Raw genomic sequence first — 19,602 nt, 5'->3', positions numbered from 1 at the left:
TTAAAAAGAATAAATCCACAGTATAATTCCAATTTATTCCATGCCTGTAGATGGAGCATAATGAAGGCTCCACTGTCAATATCTGATCAAGAGGCTTGACTGCCGCTTGACCCAGCTTTCGGGTCTCCTGCACAACGGGGCAAGCAGCAGCAGGGCTCCAGGGTCCGCAAGGGGCAGCAGGAGCGGGTGGCAGGCCTCCCTGCCCAGCAAGACTCTGGGCCTCAGGGCCAAGTCCGACAAATCCCACTGGTGCCTCAGGAGCTGTGCTCAAATGGAGGATTCAGAACAGAGGCAGCTACAATCATGCTAATGGGGAGATACATGGGGCTGCAGGAGCTGGGGAGCATGGGGGTCTCCCTTTCTAGGGACAGGAGAGAGGAGGCGGTCAGCAGGCTTTGGGGTGGGGGGGATCAGGCCCCCGGGCCTTCCCGCAGGGCATGTGGAAGAAGCTGGCTGGTGACAAGGCACCTGGGGGTTGTAAGTGGGAGTGGCCTGTCCTGAGCTGTAGGAGGCTCCCAGTGAACTCCAGCTTTGCTCTAAGCCCACAGGCACCCACACTGTTCCCCCCAACTTGGGAGGACAGCACTTGGGTGGACACCAGCCCAGGGCAGGAGGGGCTGCTCCCCATCAACAGGAGGCCCAGAACCTGGAAATGAGGCTCCTGCCCAGTGCTCCTTAAAGGCCCTACCTCTCTCATCTGTGAAATGGGCACAAAGTCAGGGTGGCCTCACCACCCAGACTCTGGGAGCACTGGACTAGGGACACTGAGGACTGCCTGCGCAAGGCCTGTGATCTCTATGGGGGTCGCTTGGTCCAGCATCCTAGGGCACAGACAGGGGTGTGCGGACACAGATCCACAACCGACTGGCACCTCAGCCCCCTGAAGAGCTGCTGAGCACAGTGTCAGAGTGACTTGGGGGGATGTGCACTGTGAATGGGGACGGGGTGTGTGTGTGTGTGTGTGTGTGTGTGTGAGCTCCTCACCCATAACTGAGATTTCTCAGCTTCACTAATTAATCCATTTCATAGTTCTCGCCTGCCTGGGTGACACAGAGCTCGCAGCACCTGCCTCCTCAAAGTCCCACCCTGGGCTGTGAGCGTGCCTGCTCACACCTGCACATGGAGCACGCAGAACTGTGCACTCAGTCACATACACACGCATGTACACATTTGCCTGGTCACACATCCCACAAAGCACAAATGCACGTGGGATCACACGCTCTCACACACACTGATGTGCGTGCCTGGTCACACTCCTGCATGCAGCATTTTGTGCAATTGTAACCGCTCCCTTCCACAGACACACAAATGCTCACCTGCTCGTGCCCCCACTGGCAGCACATCCACACACACAGGTTCACATACTCTCGTCCACATGTACACAGACGTTCCCACGTGCAGCATCATGGTTCTCGAGTCTCTCTTCTGCACATGATTAGCCACATCCCACCTCACACAAGCCTCCGCAGGTCAGAGATGGTGTCTCCCAGTAAGTCATGGGACCAATAATCACCAGGGGCTAGTTGCCTTTTGGGTCTGACTCCCCTTGTTCAGGTGGACTCCTGGAGGCCCGGGCATGACCCTGCCCTTCTGGTCATTGTCTTCCTATCCAATATGATGGGAAGATTAGACTGGGCCCACCAGAGTCCCTGGCAGCTCCTGCCTCCTGTGCATACCCAAAGGATGCAAAAGCAGAAGGGAGAGGGGAGCAGGGGACACCACTGGCCTCAGCACCAATCTGGAAGGCTTCCTGAGGGAGGGAGCTGTGGGTTTGGTTTAAAACTGGGGAGTGGCCTGGAGGGGATAGGGGTGAGTGAGGAGAGGAGTAGGAGGAAGAAGTTGGGAAGTCTAGTGGGGGCAGGAAGGACACATGGGTGGCTGAAAGCCTAAAGGCTCCACGCTCCTCCTGCTCTGGCCACACACCTTGGCCAGGCCTCTAAGTCACTGGGAATATCCCAGCCTCCCTTGGCCCAGTCTGACATCTGGGTGCCAGCACACTGTGTAGCCAGCTCTCCTGGGCCCTTTGCCACAGCCCCCACATCCTCCATTCCCTCACAAAGAGCAATCAGGGACCCTCCATGTGGGGCCAAGCGTGGCAGATCCCATGCAAGTCACCTCTCCTGGTGCATCTGGCACCAAAGCTCTACCTTTCTGATGCACTGGGCCTCAGGTCCCGTATGTGGGCTGGATGATTCCCACAGTCCTATGGGACAGATCAGAGCCCCAATCTCTCTCTTCTCGGTCCTCAGGTGCCTGCCCCTTTGCTAGTCCATCCACTGAAGAGTTACTAGCTGAGTACCTACTCCATGCCAACCTTGTGGACCATATATATGCATGTTTGTACACTGCAGGCATGTGTGTATACATGCACCCTGTGTGTGTGCACAGCCTGCGCATCCTCTCAGGTGGAGGCCCAGCTCCCGACTCTGCATTCTGAGGCCAGGGCACTAAAGCCCTAGGGTCAGCCACTTGGTTCCCTGATTCATGGGAACCCAGCAATGGACGGGGAGGGGGCCTGAGGAGTCTGCCCAGGATCCATCCCCTGTCTTGTTCCCTCCAACTGCACCCGCAAGGAGCCAGCCAGCTCCCCTGCAGAGCCACTAGGTCCCAGGACTGAGAGAGAGGTATAGGAAAGACAGAGAGTTTGGGGCTCTGTAACCTTATCCAAACATCAGATCTCTGCTCACAAAGAGAGGGGAGCCATACTCAGAGAAGGTGGAGCGAGGCCAGGCTGAGCCTCCGTCTCCTGCCTGGTCGTGGTAAATGTTGCTCATGTTGCCCCTGGGGCCGGCTGTGGTTTGTCAGAACCAATTACTTCTCTGCCTCTGCCAAATGCTTGGGGCTCCACGAATCTCAGGCAAGCGTCCCTGTGGCTGCCACCGATCTAGCGATGGACGGGGGAGGAGGAGGGGGTAGGAATGCAGATCAGGTCAGCCATTCCCGGGGGCCCAGCATGGAAACCCATTCAGCCCTATATCTTCATCCCCCATTTCCCACTCTCGATCATCCAGATGAGCCTCTGGCTCTGGGCATGCAGCCCCATCGCTCTCCAGAGATGGATGCAGAGGCCAGGGGAGAGGGGAGCAGACTCTGGCCTCTCCTCAACAGTCTGCAAGCACTGGGTCCTCATCAGAGCTGACCCCGAGCTGTCCTGCTGCAAGGCCAGCCTCCCTGGGGACCCCAGAGGAGACCCAGGGTGTTTATCAGAACATTCTTGCCACATGGGGGAGGGTGGGGGGGGAGGGTGGTCTTGCCTTAGGAAAGCTGACAAATATCCCGGATTCCCAAGATGGAAGGACTGAGGGGCATCCGCCTCACAGAAGGGGCCTGCAACAAAGCTAGGAGTTCTCAACCTAAACTCCCCAGAGAGCAGCGCAGTATGCCTGCTGAGGTTCTGATCATGCCTCGGAGACTGTCTCTCTCTTAAACAGTTCTCAGCCTGAGAGCTGCCACCCTCAAGAACCCTCGGCTTGGTGACTTCCTACCACTCCTACTTCAAGGCCAGACAAGCCCCATGTTCTTCTCTGAACCCACACCGCCTGGGAGGCAAGTTAATGGATTTGATAAACAGACCCACAGGCCTCTTGTGGGTGTAGGGGTCCTTTGCCTCACCTCCACCGGCTTTCTCCCTGAGGTGCCTCTGCTGCTGGCTCCCTTCCCTGGCCCATAGGCCCTATTTCTTCAAGCTCTGGTGGCCTTTAGGCCTATCCCAGCAAGGAAACCTCCAAAATGTCATGGTCAGAAGTTGCTACAGACTGAATGTTTGTGTCCCCCCAGAATTCACATGTTGAAGCCTAATCCCCATGGTGATAGTATTCAGATGTGGGTCCCTGGGGAGGTGATCAGGTCATAAGGTGGGATTAATGCTATTATACAGAGAGGTCCTTGGCCCCTTCCACCATGTGAGGACACAGCAAGAAGGCAGCTATCAAAGGATCAGGAAGTGGGCCTTCCCCAGACACCAAATCTATTGATGCCTGGATCTTGAACTTTCCAGCCTCTAGAACCATGAGAAATTTCTGTTGTTTACAAGCCACCTAATGTGTGGTATTCTGTTATCGCAGCCCAAACAGACTAAGATGGCCAGGGAGAGGAAACCAATTTCCACACTCTTGGGCTTCAACAAGCAAAGGTGACATTTTGGGCACCTGAACTTCCTAAAACTAACTAACTCCCAAGAGAGCAGGCAACTGATAGTGGAGGGGGCACAAAGGCACCCCCACATTTGCAGGGCTCTGTCTACAACCTATCTTTGCCCCTGCTCCCTTGAGATCCTCACGTTTCCCTTGAGGACAGGGGTGCTTGGGTCCCCATTTCATAAATGGGGGAACCAAGGCTCATAGAGGCAGGACAGCATGTGCTAGGCCCTGCCTTGTGGGAAAGCCCAGCCCTGCCATTCCTTCCCACTTCACCCTCCCCTCCGCCACCCACCATTCAGTGCTGCCCATGCCACAGGCTCCAGGTTCAAATTCCAGTTCTGCCACTTCCCAGCTGTGGGACCTCAAGCAGGTCCCACCTTCAGAAGACACAGCTCTTCCCTCCTTCCCTGAGCCATTCTCTATCCTCTGGGAGCTGACCTCAGATCCGGCCCCATGGTGACCTCTTGGCACAAGGAGGCAGCTGGTGGCCCCTCTCTGTACCTGTTTTGCTGGGCGTGGGCCTGCTGATCCCCCTCAGAGATGCCCTCTCACAGACCTCTCCCCACCACACCCACGACCTCCATAGGAACCTGGGCAGCAACTCCTTGCTGAGGCCGTCCAGGAACCCTGAAGCCTCCGAGCAGGGCTCCCTGCCCTGGTCTTCCTCCTGCAAGACACCAGGAGCAAGGGGTTCTGAAGTGGCCAGAGATGTGACCACCCACGCGTGCCCCTCTGGGGACCTTCCTGACACTGCATCCTCCACCTGCTGTGAGGCTGTTCTGACCTAACACCCTCATACTCTGGGGAACAGAAGAAGGAGAGGTCTGGGAGGGGCACGGGCTGGGAAGGGCGTGGTGCTGGCCCAGCTTAGCAGCCCCAGAGGAGCCAGCAGGACGGGGGAGGCTCCAGGCAGCTGGTGCCCATGGAAGACACAGCCAATGTGAGCCAGGGCCCCTGGGCCAGGTGTCGTGGGGTGCCGTGTGCCCTGCCCCGACACTGACCTCCCCGCACCCCCTCTCTTGTGGGGGGCATGTAGAAGGGGTGCAGGACACCCAAGCCAGTCAGATTGCAGTCAGGCAGGAGCTCCTGCCACAGATGAAGTGGCTTTGAAAAGCTTCTCAAAAATGGAATTTTCTCCTTCAGACAACAATGGGGTGTGTATGGGGAGGGGCCAACCAGAAGGGCAGCAACCACTCCCTCTCCAACCCTATGTCTCCCCACACAGTGCTCAGGAGGGAGCATCCCCAGACCTTACAGTGGGGAGGTGGTGCTAAAAGAGGCCACCCCCAGGGCAGGATCTGGTAAGCAAAGAAGTGGGGAGCAGGCTGGGCTAGGGGGACGAAGAGGGGGTCCGGGCAGGGCTTCAGCCAGGCTCCCACATAGCTGCCTCTCTATATCCAATTATGCTCAAGTGGCAGCCTCACCACGTTTCAGACGTCCTCTCAAGAGCCCCCCCTCAGCCTCTTGCATCCCCGCTGGGTGCCGAGCAAGAGGACCATATGGAGGGAATAATAAGACAATTAACTTTCCATTAAAGAATAATATATGTGGGTTTTTAGGGAGGCAAGCGGCAGCAATCCCTACCCAGCGGCATATTTCACACCCGCGCCCCCCACCCCCACCCCAACGCACCCCACATCCCGATCATCTACACCAGCAAAGAGGAGGGCACCGCTGGGCCTCAGTGGGAGGTGGCTGGAGGAGGGGTGGGGCTTCACGAGGAGCAAGCGCAGTGGTTCTGAGGCTTCTGGGAGCCCTGGGGAGGGGGTGTTATGGGCCTGGGTGCGGCTCCCTCACCACCCCTCACCTGACTGAGCACATAAAGCTGGGGCAGCCATGCATGTGCTATGTGAGTGAGGGTCCAATTGGTCAGGAAGCTGCAGGCCTGCCACTCAGGACACATCTGAACCACAGTGCTCTGGATAGAAGGACCAAATGTAGGGTTTGGGAGTCACAACTGCTTGAGCTCCCCTTTCCTGGCCCTCCCAGTGCTGCTCTGTCCCCTAGCATCTCCCCCCACCCCAGCTTCCTTCGTTCTCTTCCGCTGAAGCCCCTCTAGGTTTCTGAGCTTCCTTGGCACTCCTGGAAAGCTGATCCCACTTGAGAGGCCCAGAGAGGAACTCCCCCGAAATGAGGGCCAAACACCGCCTCAGCCAGTACCCCCTAAGCCAGTGTGTGAGGGTGCCTATGTTTCAGGAATTGGCGGTACAGCCGGCGGGGGATGGGGGGACAGGAAGAAGCCTGTTTCAAGGACACCTGCAGAAAGACCCTATCCCTGCCTCCCTGAGCCCCTTAGGAAAGGGGTCCTCAACGTGTCCAGACTTTGGTCCTTGCCAGGAGCCAGCTCCAGGTATGGCACTCAACAAATATTAATTACATATTCCCAGGGAGCACTGATTAGAGGGGTATAGGGATGGCCAGGGGCAGACAAGACGGGTGGGGACGGCACCGTCACTAGTTCAGAAGTCCCATTCCTGGCTACCAGTAGAACTGGGGACACTCAGACGCTATTGGTCTGAATCACCATGACTGTCCAGAGAAGCACAGCAGTGAGGAGGGGAGCAGGAGACTTGGGGTCAGGGATCTGAGTCCTGGGGTCTTGCTCTCTATGGATGCAGCTCAGCAGTCCAGGGAGGGTGCTGTACCAGGCCTCCACCTCCCCTTTGATATTTCTCACCACCCCCCACCATCACCACCACTCAGGGCTAGCATGTCAGGGCTCCAGGATGGGACCGGCAGGTGGAGACAGTCAGCCACATGTTGGTCTCCCCACAGTGACTAGCAGCCTACAGCTGGGCTAAGGCCATCATGGAGGCTGGGGCAGCCAGGAATGTGGGCAGGGCTCTAAGCCATTTCTGCCCTGAGCAGACGTGTAGGGGTTGACATGGACTGAGAAAGGCTTCCATAGGTCCAGACTTGGATTGAGCCTTCCCAGAGGGTGGCCTGTGTTCCCCAGACATGGCCATCCCAGGTCTCTGCTCCCATACCAGCTCCAGTCAGCAGCCTTCTCTTACCCCCGACCCCTACCCCAGACAGAAGGTCTTCTCACTTCCTTCTGCAGAGACCCTCCGAGGAAGGTCTCACCCAGTTCAGGAACCCATCCCAGGGCTTGTGCACCTGATGAGTCACTGGTTCTTCTACATGTCTGACTATAATCTCTCCTGCTTTGCTTGCCCACAAGGTCCCCAGAGTTGTCCCTTTCTACCCTGGGCATTAAGTCAGAAGGGGATAGGTCCCTGGTTGTACCCATCAGAGTGACCTGGGCTTCAGAGTGGGGAGACAGCCTGTCTCCACATCATCCCCCGTGCACCCCCTGGCACCTGATGAATTATTCATCCTGATCAGCCTCATTATGTAAATGAGATCAGAGCCCAAGCATATGCTCTCTGCTATCCTCCCCCAGGATGACAATATGGTGCTGATGGGGGAGGGCAGAGAAGGTGCTCAGGAGACCTTGCTCAGCCTCTAGGGTTCCTGGAGCGGGCAGTCTACAGTAGGGGCCACACTTCTGTGGCCTGTTCATGGCAGGTGTAGGCCAGGGCTGGTGGGGAGGCAGGGCTGGGGTACCCAGTAGGGCACCACTCAGGAGCACTAGGCCACAGCAGGAGCTTCTACTATGTGCTGGCCCTGGGATGGCCTATGTGAGGACACGTGATGGGGTCTTTGCAGATAGCCCCCACACCCACCAAGGTGTGCCATGGTTTCCAACCTGTAAATGGGCCACGGTCTGCACCCAGCCATGCCCCCATGGGGTTGTGAGGTTGGGAGGAGGAAAGTGCCAAGGCAAGGAAAATGCTCCCAAATGCCACTGTCTGCAGTTTCTCCACTCTTACAGCTGCCAGCTCTTGTGGCTCCCAGCTTCTGGGGGTGAGGCTGCCTCTAGGACTGGGGCTGGTGGAGAGAGCAGCCATGTAGGGGAAGAAAGCCAAGGGACCCTGGATGCCAGGACCACCTCAGCAGCAGGGTGTTTGGGGGCAGGTCAGAATCAGCTCAGGGAGTCGTGAGGACAGGCAGCCCCAATGGGAGCTGAGGCCATCAGGTTGGCAGAGGTGGTGCCAGGGTCCACAGAGCATCACAGCTGGGTCGGGGCTCTGCTGCAAGCATCCTCCTGACCCTCAGAGCCGGGCATGGGCTGGGCACACCAGCTCTCATACACATTTGAAGGAGACCCATGGTGGCTCAGTCAGGGTTGTGAGGAGGTTATAGGGGAGTAGGGCCGGTTGGCTCCCTCCTGCTCCCAGGCGATTGTCCTTTTATTTTTCTAGAACTCTTCACCTGCTCCTCTGCTGCCCACCTCACCAGAGTGTCCTGTGCCAAGAAGTAGCCCCAGAGCTGTCAGTGGGAAATAAGAGGCTGAGGAAGCAGGTGAGAAAAAAACTGGAGCAGGACAGAGAGCTACTGGAGAGCTGGCAGCCGTCAATAGGCAGAGGGATGCCAGAAGGAGTCGGGAACACCAGGTCAGCACTTCTCTGCCTTGCCACAGCCACACCAAGCATGGCTTGGCTCCCCTCTTCCCCAGGCTCATCCTGCCCACCCTTCCAAGAAGGGAGGCCTAGGTAGAGAAGGAGCAGTGGCCTGAAACAGGAGTCAGGAGCCCTGGGTCCAAGCCCCAGCTCTGTCATAGCCGGCTGCGTGACTCTTGTTACCACTGGGTAGGTGGGGGTGGGGAAAGATGTGCTCATTGATCAAAGTGTCTGGAATTGCTCAACTCCCATCAGAAAGGAAAAGAACAACACATCCTAGGAATGAAAATGATCAATGAGAGAAATTCAAATTTGATTTCTAGCTAAGGGTTGTATCTGTATCAGCCTGTTCTCTGACAGTCTCACCACCTTGTGCTCCAACCAGACCTCCCAGCCACACCATGGACCAAGAATGAGGACCAAAGAAGGTTGAGGACTTGCCCAGGGACACACAGTGGGTACACTAAGCCAGGATTCCATCTCTGGTCCTCACCATACAGGAAGCTCAATGGTTCAGACACACTTGAGTCTCAGGCATGAAGTGTGTACATTATTTTCCCACTGGCAAACTTTTAGTGTCTGAGTTGCCCATAACTATAAAATAGATAATGTCCTTTGGCTGAGGATACAAAGCATGAAAGATTCTTGACTGGAGGTGTGTGGTTAACTCCTTATTTGGGGGTACCTCTTATGTCCTAATATGAAACTTGCAAAGGCACAGGACACATATTCCAGGGAATTCTCATTTCTTCATTAACCCACACGCTGCACTTGGCAGTGCCCACTTCGAACCTAGTTAGTGCTGGGTGCTATTCCTGAGCATAAATTGACTTCTGTTCCGGAACAGCTCTTCCTGCAGAGCTTTCTCTGGAAAGCACTGCTGGCCTCCGAGTGCGGCTGAGTCATTGAGAGTTCACAGGAAGAGAGTAGGATGGGGGTGACTGCAATTCAAGCCCAGCAACCAGGGAAAGGAGGTTTAGAGAGGTGGGGCCACCAGGGGGAGGACACCCAGCAAGTTGATGGCTCAGGCCTCCATACCCAGACTCCCTCTCCCCACTATGTTACCACCTCATTAGTCACCCCTGATTGGCCCCATCCTGTGCCTCTCAGACGTCCTATATCCACAGCCAGTGTCAACACACTCACTGCCATCCCCATTTCCTGGGCACCTGTTACAAGCTAAGCATAGGGAAAGGACTGGCGACAACATCCCATTGCAGCTGCCCCACAGACATTACCCCTGCTGACCTGGCCCTGACCAAGAAGAGTGACAAGACTAGCAGCATATCTAACTGCCGAGCCCGGGGCCTGGATCCTCAGCTGATCCTCCAATGGTAACTCCGCCTACTCTGCTGTTTCCGGGCTAACCAAGAGAAGAAGACCCCTGTTAATCCCGTGCTTAGTTCTGGTCGTACTTCCTGGCCCAACCCCTCAGCAAGGGCTTCTCAAAATCCAGCAGGTATCTGGGAGCCCCACCCCAATCCTTACGAGCTCAGCTCTCTGAGCCTTTGTGTCTCCGCAGAGAGAGCAACAGCTCAGGAGCCCATGGTCTGACAGCGACACATTTTGCAGCCTTCTGGGGGTGACGGATGGCCTGCTCTTCACATCACTATTTCAAACATTAACATAATCTCCCAGGATAAATGTGGTTGCTTGTGTCTAATCAATCACCCCTCCCGCCCCTTGATCCCTATCTCGCCAAGCACACGCTTTCAACTTGTCTCGGGCTGCCGCGCCTTGAGCGGGCAGCACTGCTCTTCTGGGCTGCTCGGCCTGGCCACCTTGCTCATTGCACGGACAGTCCCTCTGGCTTCCATGCACAACTACAACCACTAGACCCTCCAGGGCCAGCACTCTCACCCTAGGTGCTGCCTCAAACACAGACCTCAGCCACCTGAAAATCAGAAAAGCCTGACACCTTCCCATCAGAGCTGAGTAGGTACTACTTCAACATGGTGACCTGGGGAAGAGCAGTCCAAGACCCGAAGGAGTTGCTGTTTCTCTAGCTGTTTCCCCACCTGCCCCCATGGGTCCTTAGTGTCCCATCACACCGTCTTCAACCACACCAAGCCTTCCTCACTCCTTACTTCTGAAGCCCTTCCTCCCTTCCCACTTGGAAGAAGTTCCCTGAAGGGAAAGCCAGCAGCCCCAGGCTTACCTCGCGGAGCTGCTGGACGCCCCCAAAGATCCGCATCACCCCGTCGATCTCCTGCTCCAGGCGCCGGGCCCAGTGCTGCATCCTGTGTGCAGAGAGCAGAGAGGTGTCAGGAAGACCCGCTTGGAGTGGAACAGTCCCGTCCTGGCCCCCTAGGGGTGACCCGCAGCAGCTGCCCCTTCAGAACCCAATTTTCACTGGAGGAGAAGCAGAGGCTGGGAAACAGAGTGCGCCTCTGATTCCTTTTGAAGTCTGGACCCGGTGGCCCAGGCTCTCCTCACGTATTGTCGGACAGCCAGGGCGGAGAGTGGATTATAGTTAAAATGCACCGAGGGAGTCCAGCGGCTCCAAGAAGCCTGCAGGGAGACTATTTTTCACTGTGAAGAGCAAGCCCTTGATGCTTCTGCTCTGAACATGGAAACTCAGGATATCAGGGAGGAGAGGACTTGAGTGAGCCTGGTGTCTCCTGGATCTCAGAGTCTCCTGTCCCCAGGGCTGGGTGGGACCTGGGCAAGGGGAGGGAACACGAGTCACTGCTGCCACAACCAAGTCATGGTTTTGGGGCAGGTCCCTCTGAGCCTCATCTGAGTAGTGGACATGAACATGCTGGTAAACAGATGTTTATCTGAGGCTCATCACTAGAGGACCCACGTGAACCACCCACCCATGGGTCCAGTTCAGAGCATCCTGCCCCTTTCTGGGGGCCTGGCAACCACGAGTCCTTTACCTAAGCCACCAGCCTGAACAGGTCTCCTCTACACTGGTGCCACTCTGAGCTCGTTTTAACCCACCTGGGTCTCACTATCCTCCAGCAAGTGGGGATAATTGGAGGCCATCTCGTAGGGTCTGAGAAGTACACATGAGAACTGGCAGGTCGAGGGTCCAGCACAAGGATCTTTGAGTGGACAGAATGGACAGCTGGTCACGAGGCCTTGTATTCTCAGCCCATACCGATGAACAGGGATGGTGTCTGGGGAGAGTCCTGGGCTGGGTTCTAACCTGTGACTACCCTGTTAGGCAGTGCCAGATCAGGTGAGCAAAATCACACCAGTTCTTGCCAGGGGCTGCCAGCCAGAAGGACACTCTCCACACTGCCAAAGGTACTTTCTGCTGTGACCAAGGCCCCTCTTCTATCGGGTCTAAAAGGCATCTCAACCTCTCCTTCCCACCAGACACAGAAAGAGGCCTTTCCAGGGAGTGTTCACGGGAGAATTATTACAAAGACTGAAACATGCCACCGGTCAAGCACATCCCATGAGGCCAAGTAAAGGTGAGGTGAAGCCAGCCCCCCAGTCTCTGAGGGAAACCAAGGAGCCATGGGATCCGGGAGATCATGTCTGGTCCCAACACCTGCCCTGGGCCTGCTGGCTCTCCTACCTCCCCTACTGCCACCTGGGGCCAAGACTCTTATATCTCCCTGGGTCAGAAGATCTTGGGTCTCTATCCAGCCCCCTGTCCCATATCTCTGTGGCTGGGGGGCTGGGCTGTTGCCATCGTGTGTTGTCTGTTGGCATGGGAACTCAGATCAGGAGGCAGGCGGATCACTAATTGCAATTTGCCAAGCTGAATGTCAGGACCATGATGGAAAAAAAAAAATCAACATCAAAAGAAAGAGGTATTAGCTTCAGCTTGTTGCTGGCTGAGGCACAGCCGGATGCCCACCTCTGCTCCCCACTGCAGGGGAAAAGCTAACCCTGAGCCCAGTGGAGGCCAGGCTAGGAAGGGTGATCAGACCTCAACCGCCAGCTGGGGGAAAGCAAAGCCCAGTGGAGACTGGAGAGCCTGCTTGGCCCCAGGGTCCTGTGTCCAGCTAGGCAGGTGGCATGTGAATGGCTGAGGTCAAACAGTTAACCTCCAAGGGAACCATTAGTTCTGCCCTGGCCCTGACCGTGACCTCAGCTATTCACTGGTCTAGGGGACAGAATGCCAACCATAATCTTTCCTGGGACTAACAGGTACAAGGGCTCCCACTACATCTGTGATGTGGTGCCAGCATGTCACCTGCTCTCTCACATCAATTCTCACAAAGAAGCAAATCACCACTTATCATTCCCATTTTACAGATGAGGAGACTGAGACTTATGAACTTTAAGTGACCTGCCCAAGGTCACCCACCCAGGAAGTGGTGACATAGAACTTGTCCCAGGGGTGTGCTGGAGTCAGCAAGAGCCAATAACATGCATCTCTTTCCAACTGTGCATTCAGTGTCGTCACCTTAGGAGTTTGAAATTGGTCATAGTGGGAATATTTATACCATAGAAATTGGCAAATGCTACCAATCTCAGTTTTTCCCCCTGGAGAGTGAACTGTAAACATTTACCAGCACAGCACTGATTTGACCCCAGGCTGTTGACTCTTTTCTAGTGTATCTATGGTTCTTCCGTCTTAGGATTTCACAGATGAGAGTAAAGGAAAATTAATTGGAAAAACAGACATGGATGCCAAGTTTTTACTTTGCTCAGACAACACATTATTATAATCACCATCATTTCATCAAAAAAGGCTATTTCAACACTAAAAAAAATTTTTAAGAGCCAAATCTCAGGATAAAGTCCAGTTCTTCTAAAGACACACACACATTCATTCTCCCTATCTTTCTCTCCCTCCCTCTCCCTGTCCCTCTCTTTGTTCCTCTCTCTCTCTCTCTCTCTCACACACACACACACACACACACACGCACACACACACACACGCACACGCACACAGAGTCTCCCCACTCCAACCCCAGGCTGAGCAGCTCTAGACTCTGCTATGGGCCATAGGGACTGGCCCACCCATGACACATCAGAACACACACCCTGCTGGGGCCTAAGGGTGGCTCTATCCCTTGGTCTGGCACCATGGGTCTGGGTAGACCCCGGGCCCCAGCTGCACTACCCTTTATCACAACTCCAGGGAAAACAAGTTATTCTGATTATTCACCTAAACCAAACTCAACTAGGAAGGCAACAGGTGTCCAAGAGTTCCAAAGAACATTCATTTCATCAACACAGAGACATGACTTTGTGGGTGCTGGGGTTCAGCTGGTGTCCAAGTGCTGGCTCCAAGGGGTGACACAAGGGCCTGAGGAGTCCAGGAGTCAACTATGCACCTGCAGTGTTCATACCCAAAAGCCAGAGAAACCACACACCAAGCCAGAACTGGCCAGGCACAGTCCTACTTACTCCGACAGGAGGGCATGGGGGCTTTGGGAGGATGAGAGATGCATCAGGATCCATGGCCTCACTGGGTCAAAGACAAACTGACCAAATCCTGCCTGGGCTCCCATCAACCTGGGCCCAAGTGCCTGGCTCTGCCACTGCCTCCCTGGCCAAACAGTGTGGCCCAGGGGTCACCCTCCCAACAGGGCAGATCCACCTGCTGGCTCCCCACATCCCTATGATTTTCCATGCTCTTCATTGAGATGACACTGCTCATCTCCAAATGTCTCTAAGTGCCAAATTAGCAAGACAGTGAGGAGAGAAAGCGTTTGGGAGGAGGCACGTGCAGCCAGGGACTGCAGCCGGCATGACTGGCGTGGGCATGAGACTGGGGACAGCCTCACACCACCATGTCCTCCCATGTGTCTGAACCTAGCAGGGTGACAAGTTATCACAAACAAGATAACTGAGGCCCCTGGCAAGGATGGATGCAGGGCCACATACTATAGACAGAAGCCAGACCTGCCCCCCTGGCTCCATCAGCTCCATGATCCCACCCTCCCAGGACAATGCAGCCTCCAGGAAGCCTCAGGAAGAGGCTACCTCTGCCAGTTTTGTGACCTCAGATAGTTCTGCACCCTCAGAAACTTAGCTTCCTGATCTGTAAACAGGGATGATATAACGACTGGCTGAAAAGCTTTCACAGCCAAATTCATACAGTAACCTTGAGGGCAGTATTATTACTGGGCAGTCCCCTGAAGGCTAGAAGCTCACCTAATCCAGGCACCTCCCCCCATCCCACCCCCTCCTACCCCCAGTGCTCAGGAAATCCTCCGTGAATGCCTGCTTGGGAGCAAAGGGCACAGAGGGAGGGTGCTGTGGAAAGGGTTTCCCTAATGGCTCCCTTAACCTCCTGCTTCTCAGGCTGAGAGAGGCCAGGAGCAAGGGCAAAGATGTGTGGGTCCCAGGACTGGAGGTCCAAAGGTAGCCCAGCAGGAAGAAGATGACACTGTGGGACTCTGGGCCTTAGTCTCCAGGGCACATTTCAGAACCAAGAGGAGTAAGTAGGGAAGAGGAGGTGTCATCATCAGGCAGAGGAACAAAATCATCCATGTGTGGGGTGAGGAGCTGGGGCTGAGGACCCCTTTTAGCAAACAGAACCATCAAGACCCCAGCTAGAAAGCTGGGGAGGCCCCAGGTCAAACTACACAGCACTGAGGCCAGCTGCACAGGCTCCCCAGATGGGGAGGGGCAGGGTCAGGAGGAGGAGGTAGGGAAGACAAGAAAGAAGGAGGGGAGGGAGGACAGAGAGGGAAGCAGGGGGGCGGGGGGAGCCTGTGTGCAGATGCAGCAGCATAGTTTAAGCTGTTGCCAGTTGTTAATTTTATACATAAAGTTGTTGATCAGAATGTGATTTAATTGTACAGTATAATCCAGGCTTTTGGAATAAATTATGCAGAAAACTCATCTATAATTAAACAAATCAAAAAACCAGAGACAGGTGACACTGCAGGTTCACCCTCAGAGGGCACGGGTAGGTGTGGGTGGCTGGACCCTGTAGAGGGGCAAGAAGGAAGAGGGGGGGCTTTGTTCAAGAGCAGAGAGGGGAAGGCCTAGTAGGGGTGAGGGTCTCTGGACCCCTAGCTACCTCTGCAGGTCTTTTACACCATTTCCAAGGAGGCGGGGTTTTGTTTTTGTTTTTGTTTTTGTTTTTGTTTTATGCCATCAAAGCCCTGCTACAGGCTGCCTCCACCAGGCAGTCTGCCAGGATAAATCCCTTTCAACTGGGGGCCTAAGAGCAGTCCATAGCCCTCTCCTCAGCTGAAGCAGGGCAGCCATCTTGGAGGGGGATGCTGAGGGTGGAATGACAGCTGAGGTGGGAGGAATGGACAGCAGGACAGGACCAGGCTTTGGCAGGTGAGGGTGTAGGGGTGCAGGCACAATGGAGGCCACCTGCTGCCAAGGGCACTGTGAACCAAACTTGGCAATGGTGGGGGCCCATGGTCTCTTGCTTCCCTCGTGAGACTGGCCGATTATTCTCTCAGCTCTGGGGGAAGCAATGATTTAAAATAAAGTATTACTTAATTATTCTGATTATATTTCAGCTGGCCTGCCTCCTCCCACCTTGGCACCTTCGCAGTCCTCTGAAGGGGAAAGAAAAATAGGGCAGGAAGGGGCAGTGGTATGGGAGAGACAGACTGAGAGATGCAGACACGAAAAGAGCCCAAGGGAGCCGGTCTAGAGGGCCTGTGTTAGGCTCACCCTATCCCAGGGGAAGAGTACTGGTGGGTGGGCAAGGGGGCCACTCCCCTTTCCAGCCTGGACAAGCTCAGAGAGCAGTTGTGGCCCCTGCTGAAGCAGGGTTTGGGATACAGCAGGCCCCTCCTCTCAGCCACAGCCCAGCTGCAAACAACAGGAAGCTCAGGGCTGTACCCCAGGATCATGGCATCTCCAGAGCCACCTCCCTCGAGGAGTCATCCCTGACCACTTAGTGTATGACCCTCTCTATTTCAACTGAATGCCCAGATCCAGCCCTGGCTCTTCTGAGACCTTGGACTAGATGTGTCCTCTTAGGCCTCAGTTGTCCCATCTGGAAAATGGAGATAAAGCTCATCAGTTGTCCACCTCCCAGGACTCCAAATGGAGGCAAGTAGAAACCACCACCCCACGGAAGTGATGCTAGCAATGATGCCTGCCCCACACACTCATGCAAACACAGACCCATCTAGACAGCAGGGCTGCTCTCCTCTCAGTCCAATTCCCTTCCTCAGATCTGCAGTTCATTAAGCATAGGATGGCTGTGCCTCCTCCTTAGACTGGGGCCTCTAGGAGGGTTGCAGCATCCCCTGAACTGCCTCAGAGACCCTGACACAGGGGAGACTCCTTGGGAAGGAAAGGACCATCCATGTTCAGAGCATCCTTCCTGCTTGTCTGCTCAGAAGAGAAAACACTTGGGCCTCAATATCTTTTGGGGCTCAAAGTCTAGGGCAGAGCCCCTGACCTTGATTTGATCACAGTCTCCCAAGAACAGAGGGCAAGTCTAGCCAAGGTCATTCATTCCTGAGAGGCAACTGGTCTAAGCCTCTCCAGACCACTGAGATCGGAGTGCCTGAAGGCGTGGAGAGCAGTCAGCACTGGCCTTGCACTGCACAAACCACAGAGGGGAAACTGAGGCAGGGGGAGGGGGGAGATGGGAGCATGCTAGCTCAGCTGATTCATGGTGGACAAGGCTCCTCAGTTAACCATCCACCACTTCACAAGCAGGTAAACTGAGATATAGGACTCAGAGGGACACGCTCATCTTCAGCAGATTTGTGATTCAGCTAAAGGGACTCCTAGTGTGAGCAACACGATGCTCCCAGGAGTACCATCCCCACCCTTGCCTGCCCATTCCATGCACACAGGGATGAAGGTATCCCACTTATCACAAGGGATCCTTGGAGATCCCCTGGAGCTGGGGAGGGGCTGGTGCTGCCAAAGCTAAAATTAGTCCAAATCCATCGGCCTCGACTATGTGTATCTTGGGACCCTGCCCAAATACTGCTCCTTAATGAGGTTATTCATTATGGGGCTGTCCCTTCCTTTCCTTTGTCGGGGAAAAAGCTTTCCCTTCCAGTCGGCTCTTGGCTGGGAGGCAGCAAGCCTGTGCCTCCCCTCTCAGACTAACAGTGAACAGTCATCTGCTTTAATTAGGGCACCAGGTCCAGCCCAGTATTTACTCCTAATAGCCTGATGCAGGGAAGGGAGGAGCTGACGGGAGGAGAAGGCCTGGAACCAGGGAGTTGCATCACCAGGGCTGGGAGAGCCGGGCAGTCCGCTTGGCCCACAGAGGGATAGAGAGTGTCCCAGGCTCACACAGCAAATGGTCACAGCACTCTGCCCCTCTCCCCGCCATCAGTGCAAGATTGAGGGCCCACAGAGCACCAGCAGTCAGGGAAGACAGCATGGATGAGGTAAGCCAGGGACATGCAGGCTGAGAAGGGGAAGGAGGTTTCCCAGCAGAGGTTAGGAGGAGAGCATGGAAGTCCCACCTGAGTCTGACTTCTGTGTCTGCCATTGTTGGCTGTGTGACCTTGGTAACATCCTTTCACCTGTCTGGGCCTCAGGTAAATCATCTAGAAAGTGAACTAAAGCAGCTAAGGTGGATATAAACCTGTGCTGTCACACCACAGCCACAGGGCTCCTGAGCAGCCCCGCAGCAGGACCCTCCTCACCAGGCCTGGTCTGGGGTTTTCCAGCAGTAGGGAGAAGCTCCTAGGGGGACTGCTCTAGCTTCCATAGGAACAAATTCTGCCCCAGCCACCCCTGCAGAACTCAGAGAGGGGCTAGAAGGCACCAGAAGCCCAGGAGATGAAGGAGGTGTGCAGCAGGAAGGAAAACGTTGGTCTGCGGGAGATGTGAGGACTGAGGCCCAGAACCAGGTTGGAGGACTTGGCCAGGGTGATGGTCTGTGTGGGGAGGGGCGCCGGGGCCATCTCTCCTCCAGCCCCTGCCCTGCTCTGTGGTCCACACCCAGCTCTGTGGTTTGATCTCTCCAGATCTCAGTTTCCCTCTCTGCCCAAGAAAGGGTGGCCTGAGGTCTCCACAGGCCAGGTGGAGATTTGTTTCCCAAGGAGTCTGATTGAGACCTTCCTGCCTAGGGCCTGCATCAGTGAGGTCAGGGCCCTCACTGCACAGCCTTAATTATCTTCACGGCAGTCACATCATCATCCCCAGTTCTCAGAGGGGAAAACTGAGGCATAGAGCAATTGAGCCATGTGCCCAAGGTCACACAGCTAATGATCGCCAGTCAGGATGATATACACATCTCCTCAGATGCAAGTCTTAAATGCCCAGCTGCTGCATGGCATGTCCACTTGGATATCTAACGGGCCTCTCCAACTCAATGAGTCCAAAACCCAGACCCTGACCTCCTTCTGGATCCCCTCCTCCCTTCTCTCACCACCCCTGCCACCCTTGGCTCAGCTGATAGCAGCTCCCCAGTTCATGACCAGAGCCTCAGGGTGACCTGGAACCTGCTTTCTCTCATATCCACCTCCAATCTTTCAGCAAGTCCTGTTGGCTCCACCTACACAATCTGCCCACTGCCCCCCACCTCTCAGGCCCCTAGCCTGACTTGGGTGGCCATTGTCTCTCTCCAGGACAAGTGCAGTCGCCAGTTCATAGGTCTTCAGATCCTGCCCTTGCACCCACCTCCCCAGGGCTGTTCACCTCCACATGCAGCCAGAGCATCCCCTTGGAAGAGCATCCCACCTCTGTCAACACCAGGCTGCAGCTCCACGGCCCTAGAGGAAAGGCAAAGCCCACCTAGGGGCCATGCTCTCAATGATCTCTTTGACCTTGCTCCTCAGGCCATGCTGGCCTGCTCACTATGACTGGAACACACTCCTGCACTCCGTGCACACGTCTTTGCACACGCTGTTCCCTCTGCCCGGATCAGTCTCTCCTCAGACATTCTTAGGGCCCCCCTCTCCCTTCTTTTGGTGAAGTCCACCTTGCTTCCCCATTTTGAGTTGCACACCCCCAACCCCAGCAACAACTGATCTCATGTCCCCTCCTGGGACTATTCTTTTCACTAGAATTCTGTCAGACCTCCTCTCCCTTGTTCACTGTCCGTTTCTGCCCTGGGCTGTGAGCCTTGAGGGAGAAGTCTCCTGCTCTCCACCCTGGAGGAACAGGCCTTTGGATGAGCAAACACACCTCAC

The 19,602-nt window shown here is 55.3% G+C and overlaps 1 protein-coding gene across 6 annotated transcripts in view; it reads right to left on the bottom strand.

Moving 5' to 3' along the window:
* CACNA2D2 (calcium voltage-gated channel auxiliary subunit alpha2delta 2) overlaps positions 1 to 19,602 on the bottom strand; it is a 136,916-nt gene that overhangs the window by 99,745 nt on the left and 17,569 nt on the right. For all 6 annotated transcript variants that reach the window (XM_032458434.1, XM_032458437.1, XM_032458435.1 and 3 more), the window contains exon 2: positions 10,761 to 10,842. In XM_032458434.1, coding sequence (XP_032314325.1) covers positions 10,761 to 10,842 — 82 coding nt within the window. The remainder of the gene's footprint in view (positions 1 to 10,760; positions 10,843 to 19,602) is intronic.

Source organism: Camelus ferus, chromosome 17 (assembly GCF_009834535.1).
Source record: "Camelus ferus isolate YT-003-E chromosome 17, BCGSAC_Cfer_1.0, whole genome shotgun sequence".
Classification (NCBI taxonomy): domain Eukaryota; kingdom Metazoa; phylum Chordata; class Mammalia; order Artiodactyla; family Camelidae; genus Camelus; species Camelus ferus.
The sequence above is the reverse complement of the archived record's forward strand: the minus strand, read 5'-3'. Positions and strand labels throughout refer to the sequence as shown.